We start from the raw sequence: 24069 nt of genomic DNA, 5'->3' as shown, positions 1-24069 counted from the left end.
AAGGTTCTATATAGATCCCCTAGCATTGCGCATGAGATGAATTAATTGTTTCTAGGATGCCAATATATAATATTTCAGTGTATCTTTATGGGATGGGCTGATAAGTGTCAGAAGTAGCCATAAAGGTAAGGAAAATTTCCCTCAGATTGAGCTCAGCTGCAGGAAATAATATGAATAGAATATCAGAGAAAGAACTTCTACTTCCGTGCTCCCTTTTTTTTTATTGAGGACAAATTCACATAACATACAATTAACCATTTTAAAGTGCACAATTTAGTAGCATTTAGTTCATTCATGATACTGTGCGCCCCACCACCTCTCGCTAATTTTTAAATGTTTTCATCAACCCATACCCATTATCACTCTCCACCCCACCCACCATCCCCTGGTAACCATCAACCTGCTTTCTGTCTTTATGAATTTGCCTATTCTGGATATGTCATAAAAATGGATTAATAGAAAATGCGGCCTTTTGTGTCTGGCTTTTTTCACTTAGTATAATGTTTACAGGTTCATCCAACTTGTAGCATGTATCAGAACTTCATTCCTTTTTATGGCTGGATGATATTCCATTGTATATATGTACCACATCTTTATCCATTCATGCATTGATAGACATTTAGGTTGTTTCCACGTCTTGGATGTTATAAATAGTGCTGCAGTGAACATGGGGTACTTTTTTTTTTTAAATTAGTGTTTTTGTATTCTTCAAGTAAACAGCCAGAAGTGGGATTGCTGGATCAGTTGGTAGTTCTCCTTTTAATATTTTGAGTAACCTCCATACCATTTTCCATAGCGGCTACACCAGTTTACATTCCCACTAACAGTGCACAGGAGTTCCCTTTTCTCCAGATCCTTGCCGACATTATTTCTTGTCTTTTGATAATAGCCATTCTAACAGGTATGAGGTGATACTTCATTGTGGTTTTGATTTGCATTTTCCTGATAATTAGTGATGTTAAGAATCTTTTCATGTACCTATTGATTTGCACATTTTTAAATTTGGGTTTTTCTTTTTGTTCTTGAATTGTAAGAGTTCTTAATATTTTCTGGATATGAAACCTTTATCAAATCTATAATTTGCAAATATTTTCTCCCATTCTCTAGGTTGTCATTTCATATTCTTGATAATGTTCTTTACACATGTGCCTCCCCATTTCTGGGCATGCAGAAGAATATATTCTTTGAAAACATCTGTGAGGCTTATACTATTACTTATTTTTGTATCTGCATTTTGTTTTCATCTCCAAAAGTTCTTACATTAATTTTTTATTTGCTCTCCACCTATGGGCTCAAGGAAAGCATTTTGCTTCTGTTTCAGTTAAAATAACTCAGACATATAGAAAATAATAGAGATATAGTATTTTTAAAGTCTATGTTACCATTGAGATAATGAATAAAGCATGATACTTAGAAACACAGTGTTATTTGGCCGTTTTTAGCTCTACTCTTAGACCAAAAGTTGTTGAGGACTGTTGTCTAATTGTGACAATAGGGGAGGGGAATGTGAATGACCCCACCAAAACCATTTTGAAAAGGAAATATTGTTACTTTTTTCCCCTGTGCATTTATCATAAAGACATTTAATAATTAACCAATAGACAATGCTAATTTGTATGTTCTCATTTTTCAGAAACTTACTCAAGTTTATAGAACTCTTCATGGAGCTTACACAAAAATTCTGGAGGTTATGCACACAAAAAAAAGACTGTTAGGCACTTTCTTCAGAGTTGCTTTTTATGGCCAAGTAAGTATACTTTAGTTCATAAAGTTCTTTTTCTTTTTAAACATTCACCTTTGAATTATTAGATTACTATAGCAGCAGTTACTGGTTCTAGGATTCTGTCTAGAGTGCCTATCACAACAGCAGGAAGCCTCTTTTGTAAGTGTAAAGTCCACTGGTTCTCATCTAAATCCATTAGGGCAGAGTACAATGTAGAAGATATGAATTTTTCCCTCACTTTCATTTTCTGTTAAGCTTCTACAAGTATATAGCATCTAGTGGTACAAGCTTTCAAATTAAAAAAAAAAAAAGATAAGTATAATGAGAAAAATCTAGTGTGGAAATCTTCAGGCCAACAATATGTTCATATGACTGTGAGTCTGAAAATTCTTGTTTATTTGAAGTTAAAAGGGATATATATGGATGTGGCTTTTAGTGCTATTATTTAAAATGCATTTCAAATGCATTAGTACTGCTGTGTAGTAGATTTTCTTTAAAAGCTGTTTGCTCATGCTATTTATAAATTATTGTATGTTTAACTTTCAACAGTCTTTTTTTGAAGAAGAGGATGGAAAGGAGTACATCTACAAAGAGCCAAAGCTCACTGGCCTCTCAGAGATTTCCCTGAGACTTGTTAAACTCTATGGGGAAAAATTTGGTACAGAGAATGTCAAAATAATTCAGGATTCAGACAAGGTAATTATACCCTGCATTGTGAAATCATTATTTGTTAATTCCAAGCATGATGCATTGCTCCTGACTTTTTCCTTTTATTAGCTGGTGGAGGAGAAGCATGGAAATATAGAGCCTTTCCAGATAGTGAAAGAAAGAACAGGGACTTTGGAGTCAGAGAATAGGATTCAAATCTCTATTCTCTGTCACTTGCTAGCAGTGTTATCATGGGGGAAGTTACTTAACTTCTCTGTGCCTTATTTCTTCTCATCAGTTAAATGGAGATAATAATAGTGCCTTCCTAATGGAGTTGTTATATGGATTAGGTGAGCTAATATATGGAAAGCAATTAGAGTTCCTGGTATGTAAAAAATATTCACTAATGATAATAGAAACCAGCATGCTTAATAAGGGTTATTATGAATGGTGTTGTTCATCATGATTCTCAGTTTCATACTTTATGATTAAAATCATCTTGGGACACATGTTTTTCTAAGATACCCTTAGTTCAGTAGTTACATTTGCCACGACGTGGAGAGATGCCTTGGGCCTTGCTCTAAAGGTTATCTATTCCAGCAAGAGAGGCCTTTTCTTGGGAAATGCATAGTTCCCTATAGACAGAATTTCAGGAAAGCAAAATAAGAATACCTAACTGTTCTTAGTCACCACGGGAGTGCCCAAGATGAGAGCCGATATTTAAGGTAGAAAGGATCTATACAATTAGGATATGTAGGCCACAGCGATATGTACTAAGTGACTCTGATGTGCATAGTGCTATACAACGCACTTAACAGCTAGTAGGCAGCATTGCCAGAAAAGCCCATTCACTTTGGAGACTTCCCTACATTTCTTAGAGATGGTTTTATCTTGAACATATATACCGCAGACACTTAAAAATAGATTTGCTGGTAGATCCAGAATTCATTTATTTTTGGCAAAACCTCTCTACTTCTTTCCTTTTCAGTTTTACTATTTTGTGTTGTTTTACTGAATCAAGACAACAGAAGATTTTATCTCATTGTAGCAGATAGTCTAAGGCTGATTGCCACACTACTGATACTATAAATGGAAAGTTAATGGAAAGCCAGGCTTTGCTGAAGAACATACAGTTTTCTACTTTATTCTGCCTCTGAAAACCTGGCCAACATGTGCTAGTGACAAACTACCATCAGGCGGCTGGACTCCTGACATAATTTGTATGCACAATATTTTAGTCATTCCCCATAGGCAACAGACATAATAAGTAGTTGCTACTTTTAACATCCTTGTTTTATTCTTAATGTGTGAAAGTAAAATTAAAAACACTCTTTACCTTGCCAAATAACAAAATCTGCTTAAGAATACCAACAATGTAAAGAGCAATTTGGTAATATATTCCAATATTTTAAACTGTATGTGTTCTTGAACCAAACAGTTTCACATTTAAGACTTAATCTTGTAGCTGTACACACATAATAGATGTATGTTTAAAGGTACTTATTGCTGCAGAGTTTATATAGCAAAAACCTGAAAGAAATCTAGCTTTGCATGTGGCTGAAGAAGTGGTGGTGTTACCCATATTATAATCGATATAGTAACCTAGATGTTAAAAAATTGAGGTAGGTTAATATTAATAATTATAAATCTACCAAGATATATTATTAAGGGGAAAAGATGAGTTGTGAGTAGTATGGGTAGGATGATCACGCTTGTGTAAAAACTGATATTCACATACTCACTTGTATATGCTTAGGAAATTTATGGAATAAGACATACAAAATTGTTAACCATGGTTACCTAAGGAGAGGGACTAGAGTCTTACATGGGAAGAAAGAAATCTCTTAACTTTTCATATATACTATTGTGTACTCTTTGAATGACTTACCATATACATATTTTACTTTTATAAAGTTAAAACCAAGCTTGACCTTTTTTTTTTTTCTTTTTTAATTTCCCTTGTATGTTTTCTTAGCCAGATAATTACCTCACCTATCTCCTGAGTGTTCACTGGAGAAATCTAGCTTTTTAATAGGAGAGAAAAGAGGGTTAAGGTTTCTGGAGATAGGCTTTTAGGTTTTTATGTTTGAGCAAGTAGAATGGATTTGGAGAAGTTAGAAGATGCTAAGAAACTTTCTATCCCCTGTCTGTCCTCTTGTATATAAGGAGAAACAGAAAGGTTATAGGAACTGTCTTTTAAGAGGTTTTCGTTGTTTTTGTTTGTTTCATTTTTTGTTTCCTAATCTAAACACAAAAATGCCTGACTATGATAACCAAGGCACAAGTCAACTTCCGTTCACTTAAACACTAAAAGAGGATCCTGGGCATCATCGGGAGTTAATGGAGAGAGTGTTGGAGGGGAGGGTGTTAGAGCCCACAGATTGAAACGCCAACAGGGACAGTTCTAGGGTTTGCCTTTGGCAGCATAGGTTCTTAAGATGGAATTTCGGCTCTTCATATGAAATGAGGTCCCCTTCCTCAATAGGATAGGATTAATGCAGTCAAAAGAACCCACTCTTATGGTGTCACACACTGCTTTGTGGATGTACAAATTGGTAAGCTTTTCTGTAGGTTAATTGGATAATATATATCAAAACCCTTAGAACCATGTAAATATTTTAACCAAACAACTTCTTTTGTAATAATTTATCTTAAGGAATGAGTCAGGAAAAAAGATACATACAATTTTTTAATGCAGCGTTCATCACAGCATTATTTGCAAGAGCAAAAAGTTAGAAACCAACCCAAGAGTCTGGTAATGAGGTACTGGTCCAATAAGTCATGCTTATCCACATAGCCATTAGAAGTCGTGTTGATGACTGCAATATAGAACTATAATAATTATGTTTTATTGTGGTAAAATACACTTAACATTAAATTTACTATGCTAGCCACTTTTAAGTGTACAGCTCAGTGATATTAACTTCATTCATATTGTTGTACAATAATCACCACTATCCATCTTCAGAACTCTTTTTATCTTATAAAATTATTATTTTTTTAATTTATTATTATTTATGCCTATAGCACCTGGTCTTCCTGGGCGGTCTCCCATCCAAGTACTAGCAGGCTCGACCCTGCTTAGCTTCCAAGATCAGACATTAGGCTTTTTCAGGGTGGCATGGCCATAGGCCATAGACCGTGGCTCCACTGGGGCACAAACCCAGGACTTTTGCATGTAAAACAGACATGCTAACCGCTACACTATGGAACCACGTCCATATCTTGTAAAATTAAAGCTTTATACCCTCAGCCCCTGGCAACCATCGTTCGACTTTGTCTCTATGATTTTGACTTCTCTAAATACCTTGTATAAGTGGAATTGTATAGTATTTGTCTATTTGTGGCAAGTTTATTTCACTTAGCATAATGTCTTCAAGGTTTATTCATGTTATAGCATATTGCAGATTATTCTTTTTTAGGGCTGACTAATATTCTGTTGTAAGTTTTTACTGATGCAGGGCAAATTTCCGCAAGTAACAGGATACCAAGCCCTGTACCGAGAGAAGACAAGGGTCCTTTGGTGGAGAGTGTAGAAAGAATTCAACACATGCGCCAAAGTTAGAGTCAAAAGGAAAGTTTATTAGAAAAGGGATAACACTCCACAGAGTGTTGTCTCCTCTCAGAGACAGAGAGCCAGAGGGACAGTGCAAGAGATAGAGAGACGAGGACAGTGAGAGAGACAGAGTAAAGGCACTGAGATGGGACCCCGAGTGTTCAGAGAATTCAGTTTATATGTCATTCTTTAGTTCCCATTTCCTTTGATATGGACATACTGTGAGGAAGGGGAAGAGTATTTAGCGTGAAAAGATAAGAATATGTCGAGTGAAAGTCCTGCTGGGGGTTCCTAGCCTTTAATCCATAGGTTCCCCATGGTTTTAGCCATAGGGAATGACTCTTGGTTCTTGTTTCCCCTTCACAGATGTGGAGAATGGGTTGTTAGCAATCCCAGCAGATATCTTCCTTTGTTCTGAAGGTGCCCTCCTGGCCTGACTGCAGGGCTGATCAGCATGTTGCAGTCTCTGATTGTGGCTTGGTTAACATTTTAATTCTCTTGCCTCCTCCCTACATTATTAATACCACGTTTTGCTTATTCATCCATTAGTGGACACTTGGGTTGCTTCCAGGTTTTCACTATTCTGAAGTGTGCTTTTCTAGGAACATGTGCATTGCTGCCTGATGTGGGGCTGAGGGGTTGAGTGTGGTGGGTGGCTGCCATTGTGCCAAGAGCTAAAACTTTTCAAAATTGAAATTAACCGCAATTTTCTGTCTAAGCCTTCCCCTGGAAATTCTAAGCCTTCAATAGACTCTATAGTTCCCAAATAGTTACATCAGACAGATTCTGCCAGTATAAGTGTTGTCTAGATAGGAAGATAGATTTCTGGTGCTCTGCCATCTTCTTGGAATCCGCTCTGTAATAAATGTTTATTGAGGTGGAATTCAAATGTACAATTAACCACTTTAATGTACTTTTAAGGATTCAGATTATAAAACAATGTTCAGTATTATCTCAGTTTTGTAAATACATGTGCATAGAAAACATTGGAAGGAAATATATGAAAATGTGAATAACGGTCACTGCTGAGTGGTAGGATTACAGTTTTTATTTTCTTCCTACATTTCTGAAATCTTCAAATAGGTTTCTGTAATTTCTTTATAATCAGAAGGAAATAATCTTTAAAAAAAGAACGAAGACCTTCTCCAGGTGTCTATTCAGTTGGGAGTACAATCATAACGGCAATGTTCCTCAGTTGATCTCAAAGGAGTTAGTAACTTATCTGTATGTACCTCTTTTTCCCTTCTTTTGAATAAAATACAAAATTTTCCTATTTTATAGGTAAATGCCAAAGAGCTTGATCCAAAATACGCTCATATCCAAGTTACTTATGTGAAGCCCTACTTCGATGACAAAGAACTCACAGAAAGAAAGACTGAGTTTGAAAGAAACCATAATATCAACAAGTTTGTTTTTGAGGCTCCTTATACATTAACAGGCAAAAAGCAAGGCTGCATAGAAGAACAGTGCAAACGACGTACAGTCTTGACTAGTAAGTAGGACTTTGCATGATAACTTCTTGTTTGACTTGGTCCTTTTTGGTAAACACAAGTAGCAGCTGGCCAGCCGGAAAATGTAACTGAAGTTTTAATCATTCATTGTTCTGCTGTTCAGTCACTAGCTTGCACAAACATGGCTATGTTATAAACCATAGTTTTCCTGTCTGTAATTTGTGATTGCTCTGAGGCGTCTCATAAAGAGAATTTCTCCCTCAGCCCTGAAGTAAGAAGGTACTATATGGTACCCTAAGCTATTGTCTAGAGAAAGCATGGGGGAAAATTAAGCAGAGTGGATTTTTTCGTTAATTTGGCTGTTTGAACAAATGATTTTTTAAGATAGTAAATCAATCTTAACATTTTAATAGCTTCAAACTCATTTCCGTATGTGAAGAAGAGGATCCCTATAAACTATGAACAGCAGATTAATTTAAAGCCAATTGATGTTGCTACGGATGAAATAAAAGATAAAACTGCAGAGCTGCAAAAGCTTTGCTCTTCTGCTGATGTGGACATGATCCAGCTTCAACTTAAATTGCAGGGCTGTGTTTCAGTGCAGGTATGTTGGTTGCCAAACATGTATTAAATACTTCTTGATGTTCCACTTGCTTTCCTAAGGGCACAGAGCAAGCGTTAATTATAATTGTGTGTTATACTCTTATTGAGTACAAAAACCTGTGCGGTATATTTTTTTATTAACTGTAAGAAATTATGTTCAATTCCTATAAATTTTGTATTATGTCAGAGGACTTTACCATAAATCCTACTTACTGTAGCCAAGCTCAATATTTACATATCAGAAATCATTAATTAACTTATTAGAATATCATCTTTGCAGATTATTTGCTCTAGTTAATCATTTTTCAAATAAACTTACAGTAAGAGTAGTAACTGTTTCTCAGATACAGATTTTTAATTTTTTAAAAGAGAAATGCAAAAATTACTTTCTGATTACATTCTGATAACTCATTTTTCTCCTTTTGTAATTCAGGTAAATGCTGGTCCATTAGCATATGCAAGGGCTTTCTTAAATGACAGTCAAGCCAGCAAGTATCCACCTAAGAAAGTCAGTGAGTTGAAAGACATGTTTAGGTAAGTAAGTGCTTTGCAGTTTTCAGATCAGATCTCTATTCTTTGACTACATTTTTTTCTTAAAAGAAACCAGAATATTCACCAAATAATACCCTTCCAAAAAAGAACATTCTTTGTTCTCTGTTACAATATATAAGTGACCTCGTAATGGTACTTTAGTGAGGAAACCCGGGCTCTCTTTCTTGCTGCAGGGCATTAACAATGTCCTAGTAATCCAAGAGATTAAATATATCAATTTACTTGATTGCTTTGGATGTTGTGACACAAACAGAAGCCTGATTCATTACATGATTTCCTCCTTTGCCCAGATGACTCATGTTACAGCATTTTCAGACCATTTAGGGTAGGAATAAAGGTGGAACTGGAAGGGTTGGAGAGGCTTGCTCCTGTCCTTTGTCCTTAGTTCCACTTGGATTCTGCCAGTCTAGGGCATGTAATGGCTTGTCTTAACTAAGCATCCCGGTAACCTAAGGCATGTCTGAATGGTCTTCCATTTGAAAAAAAAAAATCTGCTTAGTATATAAACAGAGTTTACATTCAGAGTAAGGGAGACAGTTGAATAAAATTGACTAAAGAGAAAGATCTTAAGTGATCCACTCATTTGCTCCCAACTTATTTCATTTACTTTTCCTATGTGTTATTAGCTGTTGCAGATTGCAGAATAACCGATAGTCATTCATTCACCAATATTTATTAGTGCCTAACATGTACAAAAAGATTCTACTAGTTGTTAAGATGAGGATACAAGACAAATGGGCCATGAGGTACTTTGTCTCCTAAGACCTATACTCTAATTATGGACATTAAACATAAACACAGTAAATAATGGAAAAATACTTTTATGAGAAATCATCAACTCTCTGTCCCCACTCTTAACCAGCCCAGGGCAGATACTTCATACCCACAGCACCAGCACTGTACTGGGTACATAGCAAGCCCCAAATAATTTATTTTGAATTAATGACTCATTATCTACAGATGCAAATTAACATTAGCACAAATTTAGGTGATATAATATCAGGCAAATGACTGAGCATGTAGGCTTCCTCTAGAGGGTATATGTTTTGAATCAGGTTTTGAAGGAAATAAGAAACCTGAGAGAAAAGAAAGAAAAGAACGGAAAAGGTATTGCAGACTTAGGAAGTGGCATTAGCAAAGGCACAGTGTGAAAATATAAAATTTTAATCTTCCTTCTAGGCAAGCCACGTGAATATCAAATTGCATGTCAGTGAGACTCTCCAAAAGTAAATAACAAAACCTTTATCTTCACTCTTCATCCACAGGAAATTCATACAGGCATGCAGCATTGCACTTGAACTAAATGAGCGGCTAATTAAAGAGGATCAAATTGAGTACCATGAAGGGCTAAAGTCAAATTTCAGAGAAATGGTGAAAGAATTGTCTGACATTATCCATGAGCAGGCAAGTATTAGGGTGGTTGAAAATGAAAACCCAATCTGGGGTTTTTAAAGTTTCACTTAGCAAAATCTATTAGCTCGAAGTACATTACCTTACCTTGAAATTACTCAGTCTGTATTTTAAAATTTGCTTATATTATTATTAATTATTTAAATGACATAATGCAAATCGAATTTGAAGCAATTATCAATAACAAATCATACTGTTCTTTGTGCCACAGTACCATTAGAAGCAACTAGTTGCACAAGTCTGAGTTGATCTGTGAACATGGATGAGTCTCTCAAGAAGGGTCCTAAAGAAGTGAAATGACTGGCTCAATAGTCACATTCCTAAACGAATACCCCTATTTTGTCTGTAAGAAACTAGATACTGTCATTTAAGTGAGATACCAAGTGATGTCTAAAATTTGGGAATTGTCTTACTACCCATATAGCCTGCAAAACTTCCCATTTTCGTAAAAGATCTTACATTTTTATCTGTAACTGAGTATTAATAACAATTACAGCTAACTTAGTAAAGCACAACCTGGAAAATGTAAAAGTGAAGACCCATTCACCACTTAAAGCCAAATTATATCATTATTAAGTAATTAATGCCTTTATATACCTACTTACCTTAAAACTAGAGGACTCCTGGATTATCCTGGTAAATGTCATTCCTATCTTGGTGGTCTTGAAATTTGTGTTTACAACCACTCTGTTCATAGATTGTCACTTAAGCATTTTAATATCTTAAACACATTTGTAAAAGGTGCAGCATGATGGTCTGGTTCCTCAGTGATTGAGCTTCTTAAGCTTATTATAAAGACTCCTTCATTTCCTTACTCAGGGAAACATCCAATGATATAAATATTTGCTTCAGAAACTCTTCAAACTCTACTCTGAATTTTTAAAAAATTAAGACACCTTAAAAGAAGTAAGGATAACTACAACCCTTTAGAGAACACATTCTTAAAGCTAGCCCCAGAAGTGAGAGCCTCATCTGTCCTGCTATCTGTATTTCAGTGATTGCTTGAAGGCACTCACTTATGTGAGACTGTCACACAAGGCTGACAGTGGTTATCATCCAAAGAATGTAGTGGAATGATGGGGAAAAGAAGCAAAGAGTTTTTCTAGGAAAACAAGAACTAGTTGACTTTAAATCAAGCTCTACCTCTATGAACTTATTTTGTCTGCTTTTTCTAAGAAAGAGCTATGGGAAATTTAGTTACAGTTAGCCCAAGGAATTAGCTCAAGGCTGTATTAAGTGATAAGGCATCCAGTTTTCCAACCATTTTCATCTCAGCATGAAGAATCCAGTCAGCCAAACTTTCATCGTCCCATCTGTTCAATGACCAGTTGCCCCAGCCTCCTACTTGCCCATTTTCTATGGCTATGAATCTTGTTGGCCTGAGGAGTCTTTACTTCTATTAGCCCACTTAGGAGTGAGTGCAAACTGTCCGAAGGCATCTTTTTGATGCTCAGTTTTCAGAAGCCCTTTTTTATCTCCTTCTCAAAGCAGCCAAGTAATCAAAACTAAGAAGGTGGGGAACTATTCCATTTTGCCAATTATCTATCTCAAGCTTAGCCCATGAGTACAGTGGGGATATACCTTTCTTTACCATCACTGTTATGAGGTATACATTTATCAAATAGATGGCATAATTTGTTCCTAGAAGCTGTCAAGTTTATGGGTTTCTATTTTTCATAATCCTTGGAGGGGGGACAGCAAAAGCTCCTCCACAAAAGATATAAAATAATTACACATTGTTTTAAGCAAATGTGTACTATATTACAATTATTTAATTTGCATGCAGCTGCATGACCTAGCCTAGCTGCATGAACTCTAAATCATTCAAGTTGAAGACAAATTATTCAATATGCTGCTATTACTGCGATCAAGATATTTAGAGCAGTCATATTTATAAAGTTCTTTTTTTCTCCCTTGAAGCATAGATTTTACAAATCTGCTCACGTATGTCCCACCTTTGTCTCTCATTTAATTCCCATAAATCATGGCTATTTTATTTAGTTGTAGAGACCAATATTTTAGACCATTGATTTTATGTGTGTGTGTGTGTGTGTGTATATATATATCTATATTGAACAATGTTAGGTTCCATTGTTTTTATTTATGCAAACTCTCTTGTATAATGAATGCATCAATTTCAGATGGCAAATGTTGACTTCATAGTGAACTTTTTTTAAATTAATTTATTTATGGTGACATTGGTTAACAAAATCGAATAAGTTTCAGCTGTACACTTTAACAGTAAGGCATATATATACATAGTGAATTTTTGTAATCAATATTTCCTTTTAGATTCTCATATAAAAGAGAACCCTTTTGTAGTCATACACATTGTGACATATTATTTCCCAAAGGAAAATATAATACAAAATAAAATAAACTGTAACTGTGTATTGAAATATGAATTTTTCTGTTGCACTTTAGAAATGATTACATAACAAAAATGGCCTGGATATTTCTTTTCAGTGTAATCTGTTATAGTATACCAAAATATACAGTCCTTTTTAAAACTTATTCAAGCTTTTGACTTTTTAAAAGGGATTTGTATTTTCTTAAAACAATTACAGATTTCTTAATTAGATAGGGTTGGTGATAGCCATTATAGTGTCTATCCGGTATGTTTTATTTTCTTCACAATGAGTTACCCTGTTCACTTGTCACATCTGACAGGCATGGATAATCAATTAGTCATCTCTTAAAACCTCTACTATGCTTTCAGATATGGGCATGAGTGATGATTGTCGGAAGAGAAAATTTCTCTCATTATGGACTCTATATAAAAGTCATGATTTGTAGGAACATAAATGATATGACACATTACTGCCACCATAGACAAATTTGCAGGCTTCATACTGAAGTTTCAGAGCTAACTTGAGAACCAAGTATTGAAAGCTTGAGAACTCAGTTGGGACTATGTACTGAAGAGGTTGGATATGATGTGTATGGTATTTTTTTTTTTTTCTGTCTAATCCAAACATACAATCTCTTGCTTTTGATCACACAAAATGGATAATTAAAAAATATACTGATATGAATACATCTGTTTTATATATGGGATATAAAATGTATTTTTATGAACTTCATTTACATAAGAATTTTCTGTATGAATTAGCTTATGTAATTATAGTGCATCTTTAAATATATGCTCTTATGACTTTTCATTTACTATTATTTCCCAAGTCCCCAGGGAAGGTGCATGAGTATCTGCATGTTTGAAAAGCCCCACTGGAGATCCTGAGAACCACTTTGTTAGAAGATGGTCCATAAACTTGTATCAAAGAGGCCACTATTTAGAGCTCTTCTTATGACCATATGTTAAAAAATATTTTGAAGATTGTATTACTGCTCATTTTTATTGAATTTTGCATTTTGCAATCTTTTGTTTTTCTTAACAAATAACCAGATCTTTTCTGCTTTTTTGCTACGCTGCCTTTGTAATACAGCTTTGAAGACTTGAGTCGGTAATGTTATTCTTTCCTCTTTATGCTTTATGTCATTTGTAAATAGCTAAGTGTCAGTGATAAATTGAAATATGCCTATAATTTCATATACATATACGTTTTTGGCAGTGGCTATTTTGCTTCGTGATAAACATGCAGATTTCTTTTGTTTTAGATATTGCAAGAAGACACAATGCATTCTCCCTGGATGAGCAACACATTACATGTATTTTGTGCAATTAGTGGTACATCAAGTGACAGAGGCTATGGTTCCCCAAGATATGCTGCTGAAATATGAGGACGTGCAGATGTAAAGTGAACGAGATTAACCTTTCTCGGGAATATTTGGAGCTGTGCAAATGTTAAAATTTAAGGATTTGATAAACATGGAGTATTTTCTTCTGACACCAAAATGTTCATGCTTTCAAACAGGGTGCTTACTTATTTGTAAATATTTAAGCAAATTGGAAGTGCCTGGAAAATTGCACCACTGTGTTTGGTTTGTACTTTTTTAGGTAAATCTATATACTTGGAATTAGAGCTCAAAAAGCATGAATTCTAATTGCTTAATTATTGCTTACAATAATAATGGTACTATGTAAAATTGTATAATGGAACACAATAAAAGGTAAAACTTATTTGTAATTAGAAGTGAAGGAAATAATACTTTGAACTCAGCATTTTTCTTGACAGAAAGCTCAATTCATTATCATACTAATCCTTGGAGGAAAAAAATGATCAAATTTCCATAAAACATGGGTATTTCAGATTGGGAAGATATTTTGAAATCTTGCCTAGTATTCAAATCTGGGCCAAAGGAAACGAAAGCATTATTTAAAAAGGAAAATTTCTAAAAGTACATATATAAAAATACCAAACTTCCAGTTTTGATCTGATGATGCCAGATAATTGAGTTGATCTCCTCCAATATACAAGACAAGGGATTGACATGTGGCGTGAGTTTCCCTAGCAAGCAGCATTTGTGGCCAGAGCTTCATCATCCGACTCTATCCATAAAGTAAACAAAGCATTTCTGAGGATTTGTAGTCATTACATACTATGCAGTTTGAAAGTTTTACCAACAGGGCTTGAGGTAGGCATTTGTAGTGATTACTGTCTTCAGTTCAGTTTAACAAGTATTTTGATAGAACTTAATAGTTGCAGCATTTCTTGGGTCAGTATACATAACCATCAGAGACTCCGCAACTGCTCGTCAGGGATTACATTTCTAACAATGAAGAAATCTCAGACTACCTTAATAATTCATGAGAAACCAAGATGTGAAGAAGTATTTTAACTTGAAGTATCTATATAATTTTGGTTGCCTTTCATGTTAACTTTAAGTTTTAGACTTATTTCTCTTATGTAGGTTAGCCTATTAAAAAAAAAAGACACTGAAATATAAATGGATTTTATGGAGCCTTGGCTTTTTAACTACTTTGTGATCAAGTAAATCTTAGAGATTATGCTCCTCGCTTGGTGATTTTTTTTCTTTACATGTCATTTTTAAGCTTTCAAGGGAGCATGAAACCATTTATTGAAGGTTAATTTTATATTTCAATAGGGGATACAGAAATTTCAGAGGCAGTTTGTAATTCCTTAATGTCTTAGAGTAACCTGTAGAGTTAGTTTCACCTTTAAAGTGAATATATTTAGTATGGATGTATAAAGGGCTGTCACCTAGAGTGAGTGCTGCCATCTGAAAATGAGGCATCTTGGGGAAAGTCCAGTGCTCTTTTGTCAGTAATTAGACCCTATCACATCCCAAGCACGGTGTTGTGCACTGTGGGTAATTTTTAAGTATAATAAATGGCCCTTGCCTTAAAGAACTTGCAATCTACTTGGGGAGGCAAGATATACACAAAATGAAATAATATAAGAATTAACAATATAAGAGAAGAAAAGTTGTATATGAGCATTGCCAAATGAATGACATTATCCACAACTTACCACATTCAAGGAATGAGAGGTTACTGTAAATTTTAATGTTCAGGGATGGTTTCATGGACAAAAGTGAGCCTTGAACAGGCTTTCTAAATGAGAGGGTGTACTGGACAGGCGTAACATCATGAGCCAAGATGCAAAAAGAATTAGCAGAAGTTCAGAAGGTAACGAGACCAATTTTGTTCAAGGGAGTGGTAGATGATAAATCTAGAAAGAAAATGTGGACCTAGATCTTGGAGGGCCTTAAATGCCAGGCTAGTAGTGTTTAGACTTTACCCAGTAAGCATGGGGGGAGCAAGTCAAGGTTTTTAAAGAGATTACTTGATCAAATGTTATTTTTAGAGATTTAATCCTTTATATTGCTGCCAGATGTATTTAGGCTGAGAGAGATGAAAATATGGAAACCCATTAGACAGTTACTGCAGTATTTCAGTTATGAGTCCACAGACCCCTAGATATGAACAAGAAAGGACAAGAGATATGTGATTTGAACATTGAACTGGGAATAAAATTGTGGTATCAAATGAAAACATAAGACTGAGAATTACCAATGCTAAATAAAATATAGCTTAATGAAAACAAATATTATGTGGAAAGACTGGACATGACTTATTGATGGTTAAGGAGAAAAGAGGAAAAGTTAAAAATTTGTATCCTACAGCCAATGAGTTCTCCAGGTCATGGCACAATTTCACTGTATTTCTTTCGCCAACTTTTAGAGTAATGGCAGAAAGCTATAGAGAACAAGGCGGGCTAGACTAGGGAAGGCCAGTTAAATGTGTTTTGAAACAATGTATACATTAGGTATTATATAGTTTAATGATTTCATGAAGTGATTTGGCCTCTACAAATTAGTTAACATCAGAGAATACATTTCTACTATACTGATTATTTCGCAGTTCCCCTGGAGGCTATTGTTTTGATAGTCTTTGAACATATTGTAAAATGTGAATAACTCACTATTGATAGTCTTAGTTTATCACTATAGTGATAACCCATAGAGAAAATAATTCCATGCAAATGTTCCTGGTAACCTGTTGGACCAATGGCATCGTGCCTATAGATGGGATTGTTATTGTTACCAATATTTATGTGACTTGATTGCCTATATAAACATCTTTTTAAAGATGAAATAGAAAGCAATAATGGTAGCAACAGCCTTGGAACCTTGACCAACATATCATAGAATGAGAGATGTCTCACTGTTTAATTTATTAATAGACTTACTAGGTCCTCATAATAAAAAACAAGCTTTTTATCATAAATACTAGTTTGCTCAGGTTCTTTGTCTCAGATAAAACCAGTATTGGAATAATAGAAATTTCCAAACATTAAGATATTAATAATCATATATATTTCAGGCTTGTGATTCACAAAACCATGGGCTATTTTCAGTCTCAGTCTTGTTCTAACAGTACACGACTTCAGCTATCAAAACACGAAGGAATAGAATAGCAGTTGGTTGCAGATGGGATATGGGTTTGTGTAACAAGGCTATTCCCCTATCCTGGGAGTTGGCTCATAAGAGTGCCATTTATCTGGTTCCAATTATGATAAATATTTTTTTCCCTAGTCCCTAACCACATAATGGTCACTCTCTAAGAAAAGTGTATATGTGTTTATCCAACTTCTAATTGAAATTCTGACTAAATTCTTCAAAGATTTTGCCTCGGTATATAGCATTTTAAAACTTTCTCCAACATGCTTTTTTCTCTTCTGTTTTCCATTTTTATTGAGATATAATTCACAAAGCATAAAATTCACCCATTTAAAAGGCAGAATTCAGTGGTTTTTAGTATATTCATAGAGCTGTACAGCCATTACCATAATTTTAGAACATTTTTAGCACCCCCCCCCAAAGTAACCCCACACATAATAGCAGTCACTTGACATTGCCCACCAACCATCCCCAGCCCCTGATAGCCATTAATCTGTCTTTCTGTATCTGTGGATTTGCCTATTCTGGACATTTCATGTAAATGGAATCACAATTTATGGCCTTTTGTGACTGGCTTCTTTCATTTATCATAATGTTTTCAAGGTTCATCTGTACTGTAGCATGTATCAGTATTTCATTCTGTTGTACAGGAATAATATTCCTTTGTATGAATATACCACATTTTATCCATTTTTCAGTTTGATGCACATTTGGGTTATTTCCACTTTCTGGCTATCAATAATGTTGCTATGAACGCTCGTGTACAAGTTTTTGTGTAGACATGTTTTTAGTTCTCTTAGGCATATACCTAGGAGTAGAATTACTGGGTCATGTGGTAACTATGTTTAATTTGTCCTTTTGTAGAACTGCCTGACTATTTTCCACAGCAGCTGCACCACTTTACTTTCCCAGCAGTAGTATGTAATGATTCCAATTTCTCATTCTCCATAACACTTGTTATTATATGCCACTTTGATTATTACCGTCCTAGTGGGTACGAAGTAGTATCTCACTGTGATTTTCATTTGCATCTTCCTGATGGCTAATGATGTTGAGCATTCTTTCATGTGTGGCCATTTTTATATCTTCTTTGAAGATATTCTTTACCCATTTTTTAAAAAATTCGGGTTGTCTCTTTTGTTGAGTTGCAAGAGTTCTTTATGTGTCCTAGATGCAAATCCCTTATCAGATATATGATTTCCATATATTTCTATTTTGATGAAGTCCAACTTATTTATGCTTTATTTTGTCACTTGTATTGTTTTGATGTTGTGTCTAATAAGACACTGCCTAATCCAAGGTCATGGAGATTTACACCTACATTTTCTTCAAGTTTTATAGTTTTAACTCAAGTCTTTGATTTATTTCGAGCTAATTTTTGTATAGTGTGAGATAAGAGTTCAAAAATCTTTCTTTTCCATGTGAATATTCAGTTGTCTTTGCAACAGTCGTTGAAAAGACTATTTTGTTCCATTGAATCGTCTTGGCACACTTACAAAAATCAATGTGTGGGTTTATTCTGGGCTCTCAGTCTATTCCATTGATCTATATGTCTGTTCTTGTGCCAGTACCACATAGTCTTGATTACTGTAGCTTTGTAGTAAGTTTTTAAATTAGGAAGTGTGAGTCCTCGAACTTTGTTCTTTTTCAAGATTATTTTGAATATTCTGAGTTCCTTGCATTTCCATATGAATTTTAGACTTGGCTTGTCAATTTCTGCAGGAGAAAATGGTATCTGGGATTTTGGTAGGATTTGCTATGAGTAATTCAATTTGAGGAGTATTGCCGTTTTTAAAAAAATTAAGTGTTCCAATCCACGAATGCAGATTTTAAAAATTTATTTAGATTTTTAACTTTTTTCAACAATGTTTTGTAGTTTTCAGTGTACAAGTGTTACACTTCTTTGTTAAATGTATTCCTTAGTATTTTCTTTTTAATGCTATTGTAAATGGAGTTGTTTTTTCATTTCATTTTCAGATTGTTTATTGTTAGTTTATGGAAATACAACTGGTTTTTGTATATTGACCTTGTATCCTGAAACCTTGCTGAATTCATTTATTAGCTTTAATATAGTTTTTTTTTTGTGGATTCTTTAGTTTTCTATATAAGATTATATCATCTGAAAATACAGATAGTTTTACTTCATTTTCTTACTTAGAACCTGGCTAGAACTTCCAGTAGAACATTGAGTAGCAATGATGAAAGCAGACATCCTTGTCTTATTATTGATCTTTGGGAAAAAACTTTCAGTCTTTCACCTTTAAGAATAGCATTAGCCGTGGGGCTTTCATATACGCTTTTTATCAGGTTGAGAAAGTGCCTGCCAACATGATCTGCAACTGTTTTCTGATTCAGTTCTCCCAGTAACCATATGATTTCTATATGGCATATAGGGAAATAGATGACAAATGGTTAAGAAATGTATTCAATATACACATCAAGTTAGAGATGAGACTAGGATATCCTGACTCACATTCCACAGTGTTTTCAACTATTTTATACTATTTCCTATGGTCCCCGCTGCAACTTTCTACAAACCCTTTTTTACTAAAAATATAAGCTCCATAAGGGTAGAGTTCGTGTCTGAATTTGCACCTCTTTTTCCCCAGAACCTAAAAGTGCCTGGCACCAAATAGGTGCTTGAGCAGTCTCAAGGAAGTAAAGCCAACTTCAACAAACAGATACTCTGGAGCCTTTATTATGTCTAAGGCAATGTGAACAATATCCCAACCCTCAGATTGTGGTTGAGGAAGAAAAGACATAGTCATATAAAAAGATTATATGAAGAGGTCTGATAATTAGAAATCAGTGGTAGTGACAGGTGCTTAAGTAGGCAGAGCCTTTCTAGAGGTAGAACAAAAAAAGTCTTCATGGAGGAGACAGGCACGAACAGCGCTTCGAAGGATGGTTAGGAACTAGCGTGCATGCGTATTGAGGAAGTACCTTAGGCAGAATTTTTTAACAGGAAGTTAAAAAATTAACTTCTTCATTTTAATTGTTATATGAAATGACCATTAAAACCAATCATTATTACATGCAAAGCAAAAATAATAATAGAGTGCATATAAGATTGAGTAACATTATCTTGTTTTTCTCAGACTCTCTTATCCTTTGGTCTTAGACTCAAACTGAGTAAAGTAAAGCAGCCTTTTCTCTTTGTCCAGAAAATTTATGCTCAATTTGCTTCATTCCCCTGATAGAAAACTTTTTCAGCCAACCTCAATTTCTGATCTACAAATCTTGTTCTTTGTGAATTGTAGCGTTTTTTAACAACTGCTTCAGTAGATCTCCTAGAGTTGAGTCTTAAAAGCTCTGGACTCCTCATCCTGCATGCTGGCAGCATCTTCCTTTGATAAGAAAACTAACGGAAGCTATCATGTGAGCAGGTCAGGGCTGCAATCTGAGAATTGTAGACCATTCATTCACATTTATCGATTACCCTTTGTGATCCAAGTATATGAATGATCAAGGCAGTATTCAGTGGGCATATAACAGGTGAACTATTATAATCTCATGGATAATCCATGGATAGTCTTTTCCTGTCACTAACTAGACTGAGTCTTTCAAATGCTGCATCCTTGAAGAGAAACATGTCTCTTTGTGGGACATAAATAATAGTGCCTAGCACTGATATATTTGAACATTTAATGTTGAGAAGCAAAAGCAGAGCCAATATTGATGTAGTTATGTTCAATGCAAAGCTGACCAGAAGCTATAGTACTCGTGGAGTGAATTATTTCAGAACTGTTTTGTGACGTAGTCAAGAGTTGAGAGGCCTCCAGAGCCACTGTAATAGTGTAATAGTACTATGTTCTCCCTCATTCCAAACTAAAGCTAGACACACGCACACATACACACACATACACACAAGGATGAGAGCAGAAAAGGGGCCAGCTGACAAAATTATTATCAGAATAAGTATAATGAAAATGAAAGCTTTCCAGAGGAAATTTTGTTGCACTTTGTTCCACCACAACCCCAAGTAGTCACAGGGTCAGTTGAATGTAATTCAGGTCACATGTAAGAGAAATTATTTTCATGAAAATAATTTTTTTTTGGATATTTACCAAAAATTTTTGAAAATAATGTAACCCACTACTTCCTTTGTTATAGAAACAAAACTCAAAAGTTTTACCCCTGGAAAGAGAATCTTCAGGAGGAAAAATTCCAGCTCTATCCCCATTTAACTATCGTGTGATTTTTCTCATTTCTCTGAATTGCCACCACCATGATGGCCCTCAGCGATGTTTCATGATACTTATGCTTGTAGATGAGGCTCTTGGCAAGGGCCAGGCTAGTTGAGGGTCCCCGTAGCTTACCTAGGGGCTTTTGCTGCCCCCTAATGATGACTCTTATTTTTAGAGTTTTGGCATTAACTTCTATGTAGCATCTAGTGGTTAAGTGCACAGACTGAAGCCCTGCTGGTTGTATGATAATCCCTATCCTGTCATTTACCAAGCTGTGGGACCTTGGAAACATAACCTGTCTTCCTTTATTTTCTCATCTGGAAAATGGAGGCATTAATTATACCTACCACTTAACATTATTGTGAAAATTCAATGAAATATGTAATGCATAGAAAATGACGCCTGGCACATCTACATAATTGTTAACATCTATATACATGTTACTCCAAAGAATAGCAGAATTTTGTCAGCCACCACACCTATGTCTCTGGACTCATCCCTCCAATCCAGATGGAAGTGGAAGAGGGAAAATGGATGGGTCAAGGCCAGAACATTTTTACCATGTGATATTCCACAAATCAACTCTGGCCTCACTAGATCTTGCCATATGATGGAGATCTTTGCCCCCATGAAGCGACAGTATGGTATAGGCGCCAGCCAATATACACAGATGCTAGCTGTTAAGAACCAGTGCTGCCATACTTGTGCATCTTGGCTAAATATCGACCCTGCCTGTGTGTCTTCCTAGACAAGCCAATTTATCTTCATAGGTTCCATAAACATCTGAGCATTGACAAGTGGTCCCTTATGCACCGCTCCCAACTGTAGGGTCTCTGTTTACTGTTACCTCCCCTGGCTTCCTTGCGCTATCAGAATTATACAGAGTGGTTTTGGATTTGAGATTGAACTGGTGGGAATTGCCCCCTCAGTATTCCATCTGTAAAGGCTCTAATACACAGCTTGCTTCAACTGAGTTTATACCTCTCATTTGAAATTCCATTGTCAACACTCACAGATAATTATTTTACAGCTGTCTTAAAATAGATCAGAAAACCTTTTAGAGTTCCCCTTCCCCATCTTCTGCCCATTTCTCTGTAGCTATAGAAACCCTTTAAGGGAAACTGCCCAACCAATCTCGTTTACAGACATTTCATTCTCACTTTTGGTGATGGGACTTAGAGTTGAGGTCTACTGTCTCCTTGTATTGTAGTAAAGCGCTGGCCCTTATCTCCCAGTGCCCTCTCACACTCAGTTCTATCCTCCAGGAGCACCTCCATACTCCTTGCTGTGCACTCTCCTCACGCTAGCTTCCCAATGCCCACTGTCTGAATAAATCAGTTTCCACAGTTATGACCTATAACTCCAGCTTATCTCACCTAAGGACCTTTCAGCAAGGCTCTGCAGCTGCTGCATCTCAGGGAAACACTTAGTCAGGATCTGACAAGCTTCCACTAGTAAATGTCTTGAAGTGGAATTAACTATAATTTCCCCCGCTCCACCCAAAATATGAAATTTTTCTCAGAGGTGGATACTTCTCTGCCTTCAGTCTCCCTCCTTCAAATGGCCATCAAGTAAATCAGTCTCTGCCCCTGTTCTGCTGCTTTCATCTCCTGCTTTGATGCTGAGATGTCCCTACGAAGTCAGCTACCCCACCATCCCACAGCCTCTAAGAGGATGTAGTATAGCGGGGGCAGGGTATTTTGCACTTCCCCTTTCCAGGAGGCCAGTTGACTCTGAATTGCCTAGACACCAACCTTCACCACTGGCACCCAGCTAGCTGACCTCACACGCTCACTTTGGTTATTCGTTTGCTTTGGGGTCCCTTAGAACTTAGAGCAGTGCTTCCTAATTGGGAGTCATTTTGGCAATGACTGCAGAAATTTTTGGTTGTCACAACTGGGAATTGGGGAAGCTACTGGCATTTGATGGGTAGGAACCAGGGATGTTGCTAAACACCCTACTATGCTCAGGCAGCCCCCCACAATAAAAATTTACCTGGCCCCTAATGTCAGTAGTACACAAGTTAAGGCATGCTGTCTCAAAAAGTCTGCCTGCCTCACTGGACTCTTGGATGGCTACTCCACAAGGTGATTTTTCCTCAAGGAACCTTTTACTGCTCAGTCCACCAATAGATCCACTGGGAGATCTTTCTTTCCTACTAATTAATGTTTTTGCTCTCAATTGCAACTATCTACCCCTTGCATGCTTGCATACCACAAGCAATAGCTGTCTGCCTGACCTTTATTTCTAACCCAGCATTTAGTCTACAGCTTGGCAACACTCAAGGACCTAAGGATGCTCAAGGTCTGCTTCGTGATCTCTGTAGCTATATCTTCCACTTTCTGGTGAATTCTATCTCACTGCTAACAAACTTCCAACTTGCTAACTAGACCAAACCATTGCATTTTTTTTTTTTTTGCTGCAACCACCTAATTCCTTTCATTAAACAAAATCCAAGATACCTAAGATATGAGCACAGAAGGAAAAGCAGTAGGTCGAGAAGAATATCTACCGAAGGGCATAAAGTCCTGAATCAATGGAAATACATACAGTGTTACAATTATACAGATGTGACTTCTCTTTTTTAAAATTAAGTTTATTGGGGTAACATTGGTCAATACAATTATATAGTTTTCAGGTGTACATTATAATTTGGCATCTATATATTCTATTCTGTATTTACTACTCAAAGTCCAGTTTCCTTCAGCTACCATATATTTGATCCCCTTTACCCCGTCTACATCCCCCCACCTCCGGCATCCCCTACACTCTGATAACCACTAGTCTATTGTCCATGTCCATGAGTCTGATTTGTCTTGTTCATTTGTTACTTTTAGGTTTATATCCCACATATAAGTGATATCATGTGATTTTCAACTTTTTCAGTCTGGCTTATTTCGCTTAGTATGATTATCTGGAGGTCCATCCAGGTTGTCACAAATGGCTGTATTTCATCTCTTCGTATGGCTGGGTAATATTACATTGTATATATGTACCACAACTTCTTTATCCATTTGTCTGTTGATGGACACTTAGGTTACTTCCATATCTATGAATTTATGAAGGGAGATTTGCATATTTAAAACATTTTGATGTGAAAATGGCCATATTGCCTTG

At 35.8% G+C, this 24069-nt stretch overlaps 1 protein-coding gene across 6 annotated transcripts in view; it reads left to right on the top strand.

Moving 5' to 3' along the window:
* The window catches only part of DOCK11 (dedicator of cytokinesis 11), a 137000-nt gene extending 121090 nt beyond the window's left edge, over positions 1–15910 (top strand). For all 6 annotated transcript variants that reach the window (XM_025046153.1, XM_015589404.2, XM_025046149.1 and 3 more), the window contains 7 exons: positions 1634–1747; positions 2273–2419; positions 7209–7419; positions 7792–7982; positions 8415–8515; positions 9799–9937; positions 13559–15910. In XM_025046153.1, the coding sequence (XP_024901921.1) occupies positions 1634–1747; positions 2273–2419; positions 7209–7419; positions 7792–7982; positions 8415–8515; positions 9799–9937; positions 13559–13681 (1026 nt within the window). In that variant the 3' untranslated portion in view covers positions 13682–15910. The remainder of the gene's footprint in view (positions 1–1633; positions 1748–2272; positions 2420–7208; positions 7420–7791; positions 7983–8414; positions 8516–9798; positions 9938–13558) is intronic.
* Positions 15911–24069: the final 8159 nt, after the last annotated feature.

Source organism: Pteropus alecto, unplaced genomic scaffold (assembly GCF_000325575.1).
Source record: "Pteropus alecto unplaced genomic scaffold, ASM32557v1 scaffold280, whole genome shotgun sequence".
NCBI classification, from domain to species: Eukaryota; Metazoa; Chordata; class Mammalia; order Chiroptera; family Pteropodidae; genus Pteropus; species Pteropus alecto.
Note: the sequence above shows the minus strand (reverse complement) of the source record. Positions and strands in the feature narration are given on the sequence as shown.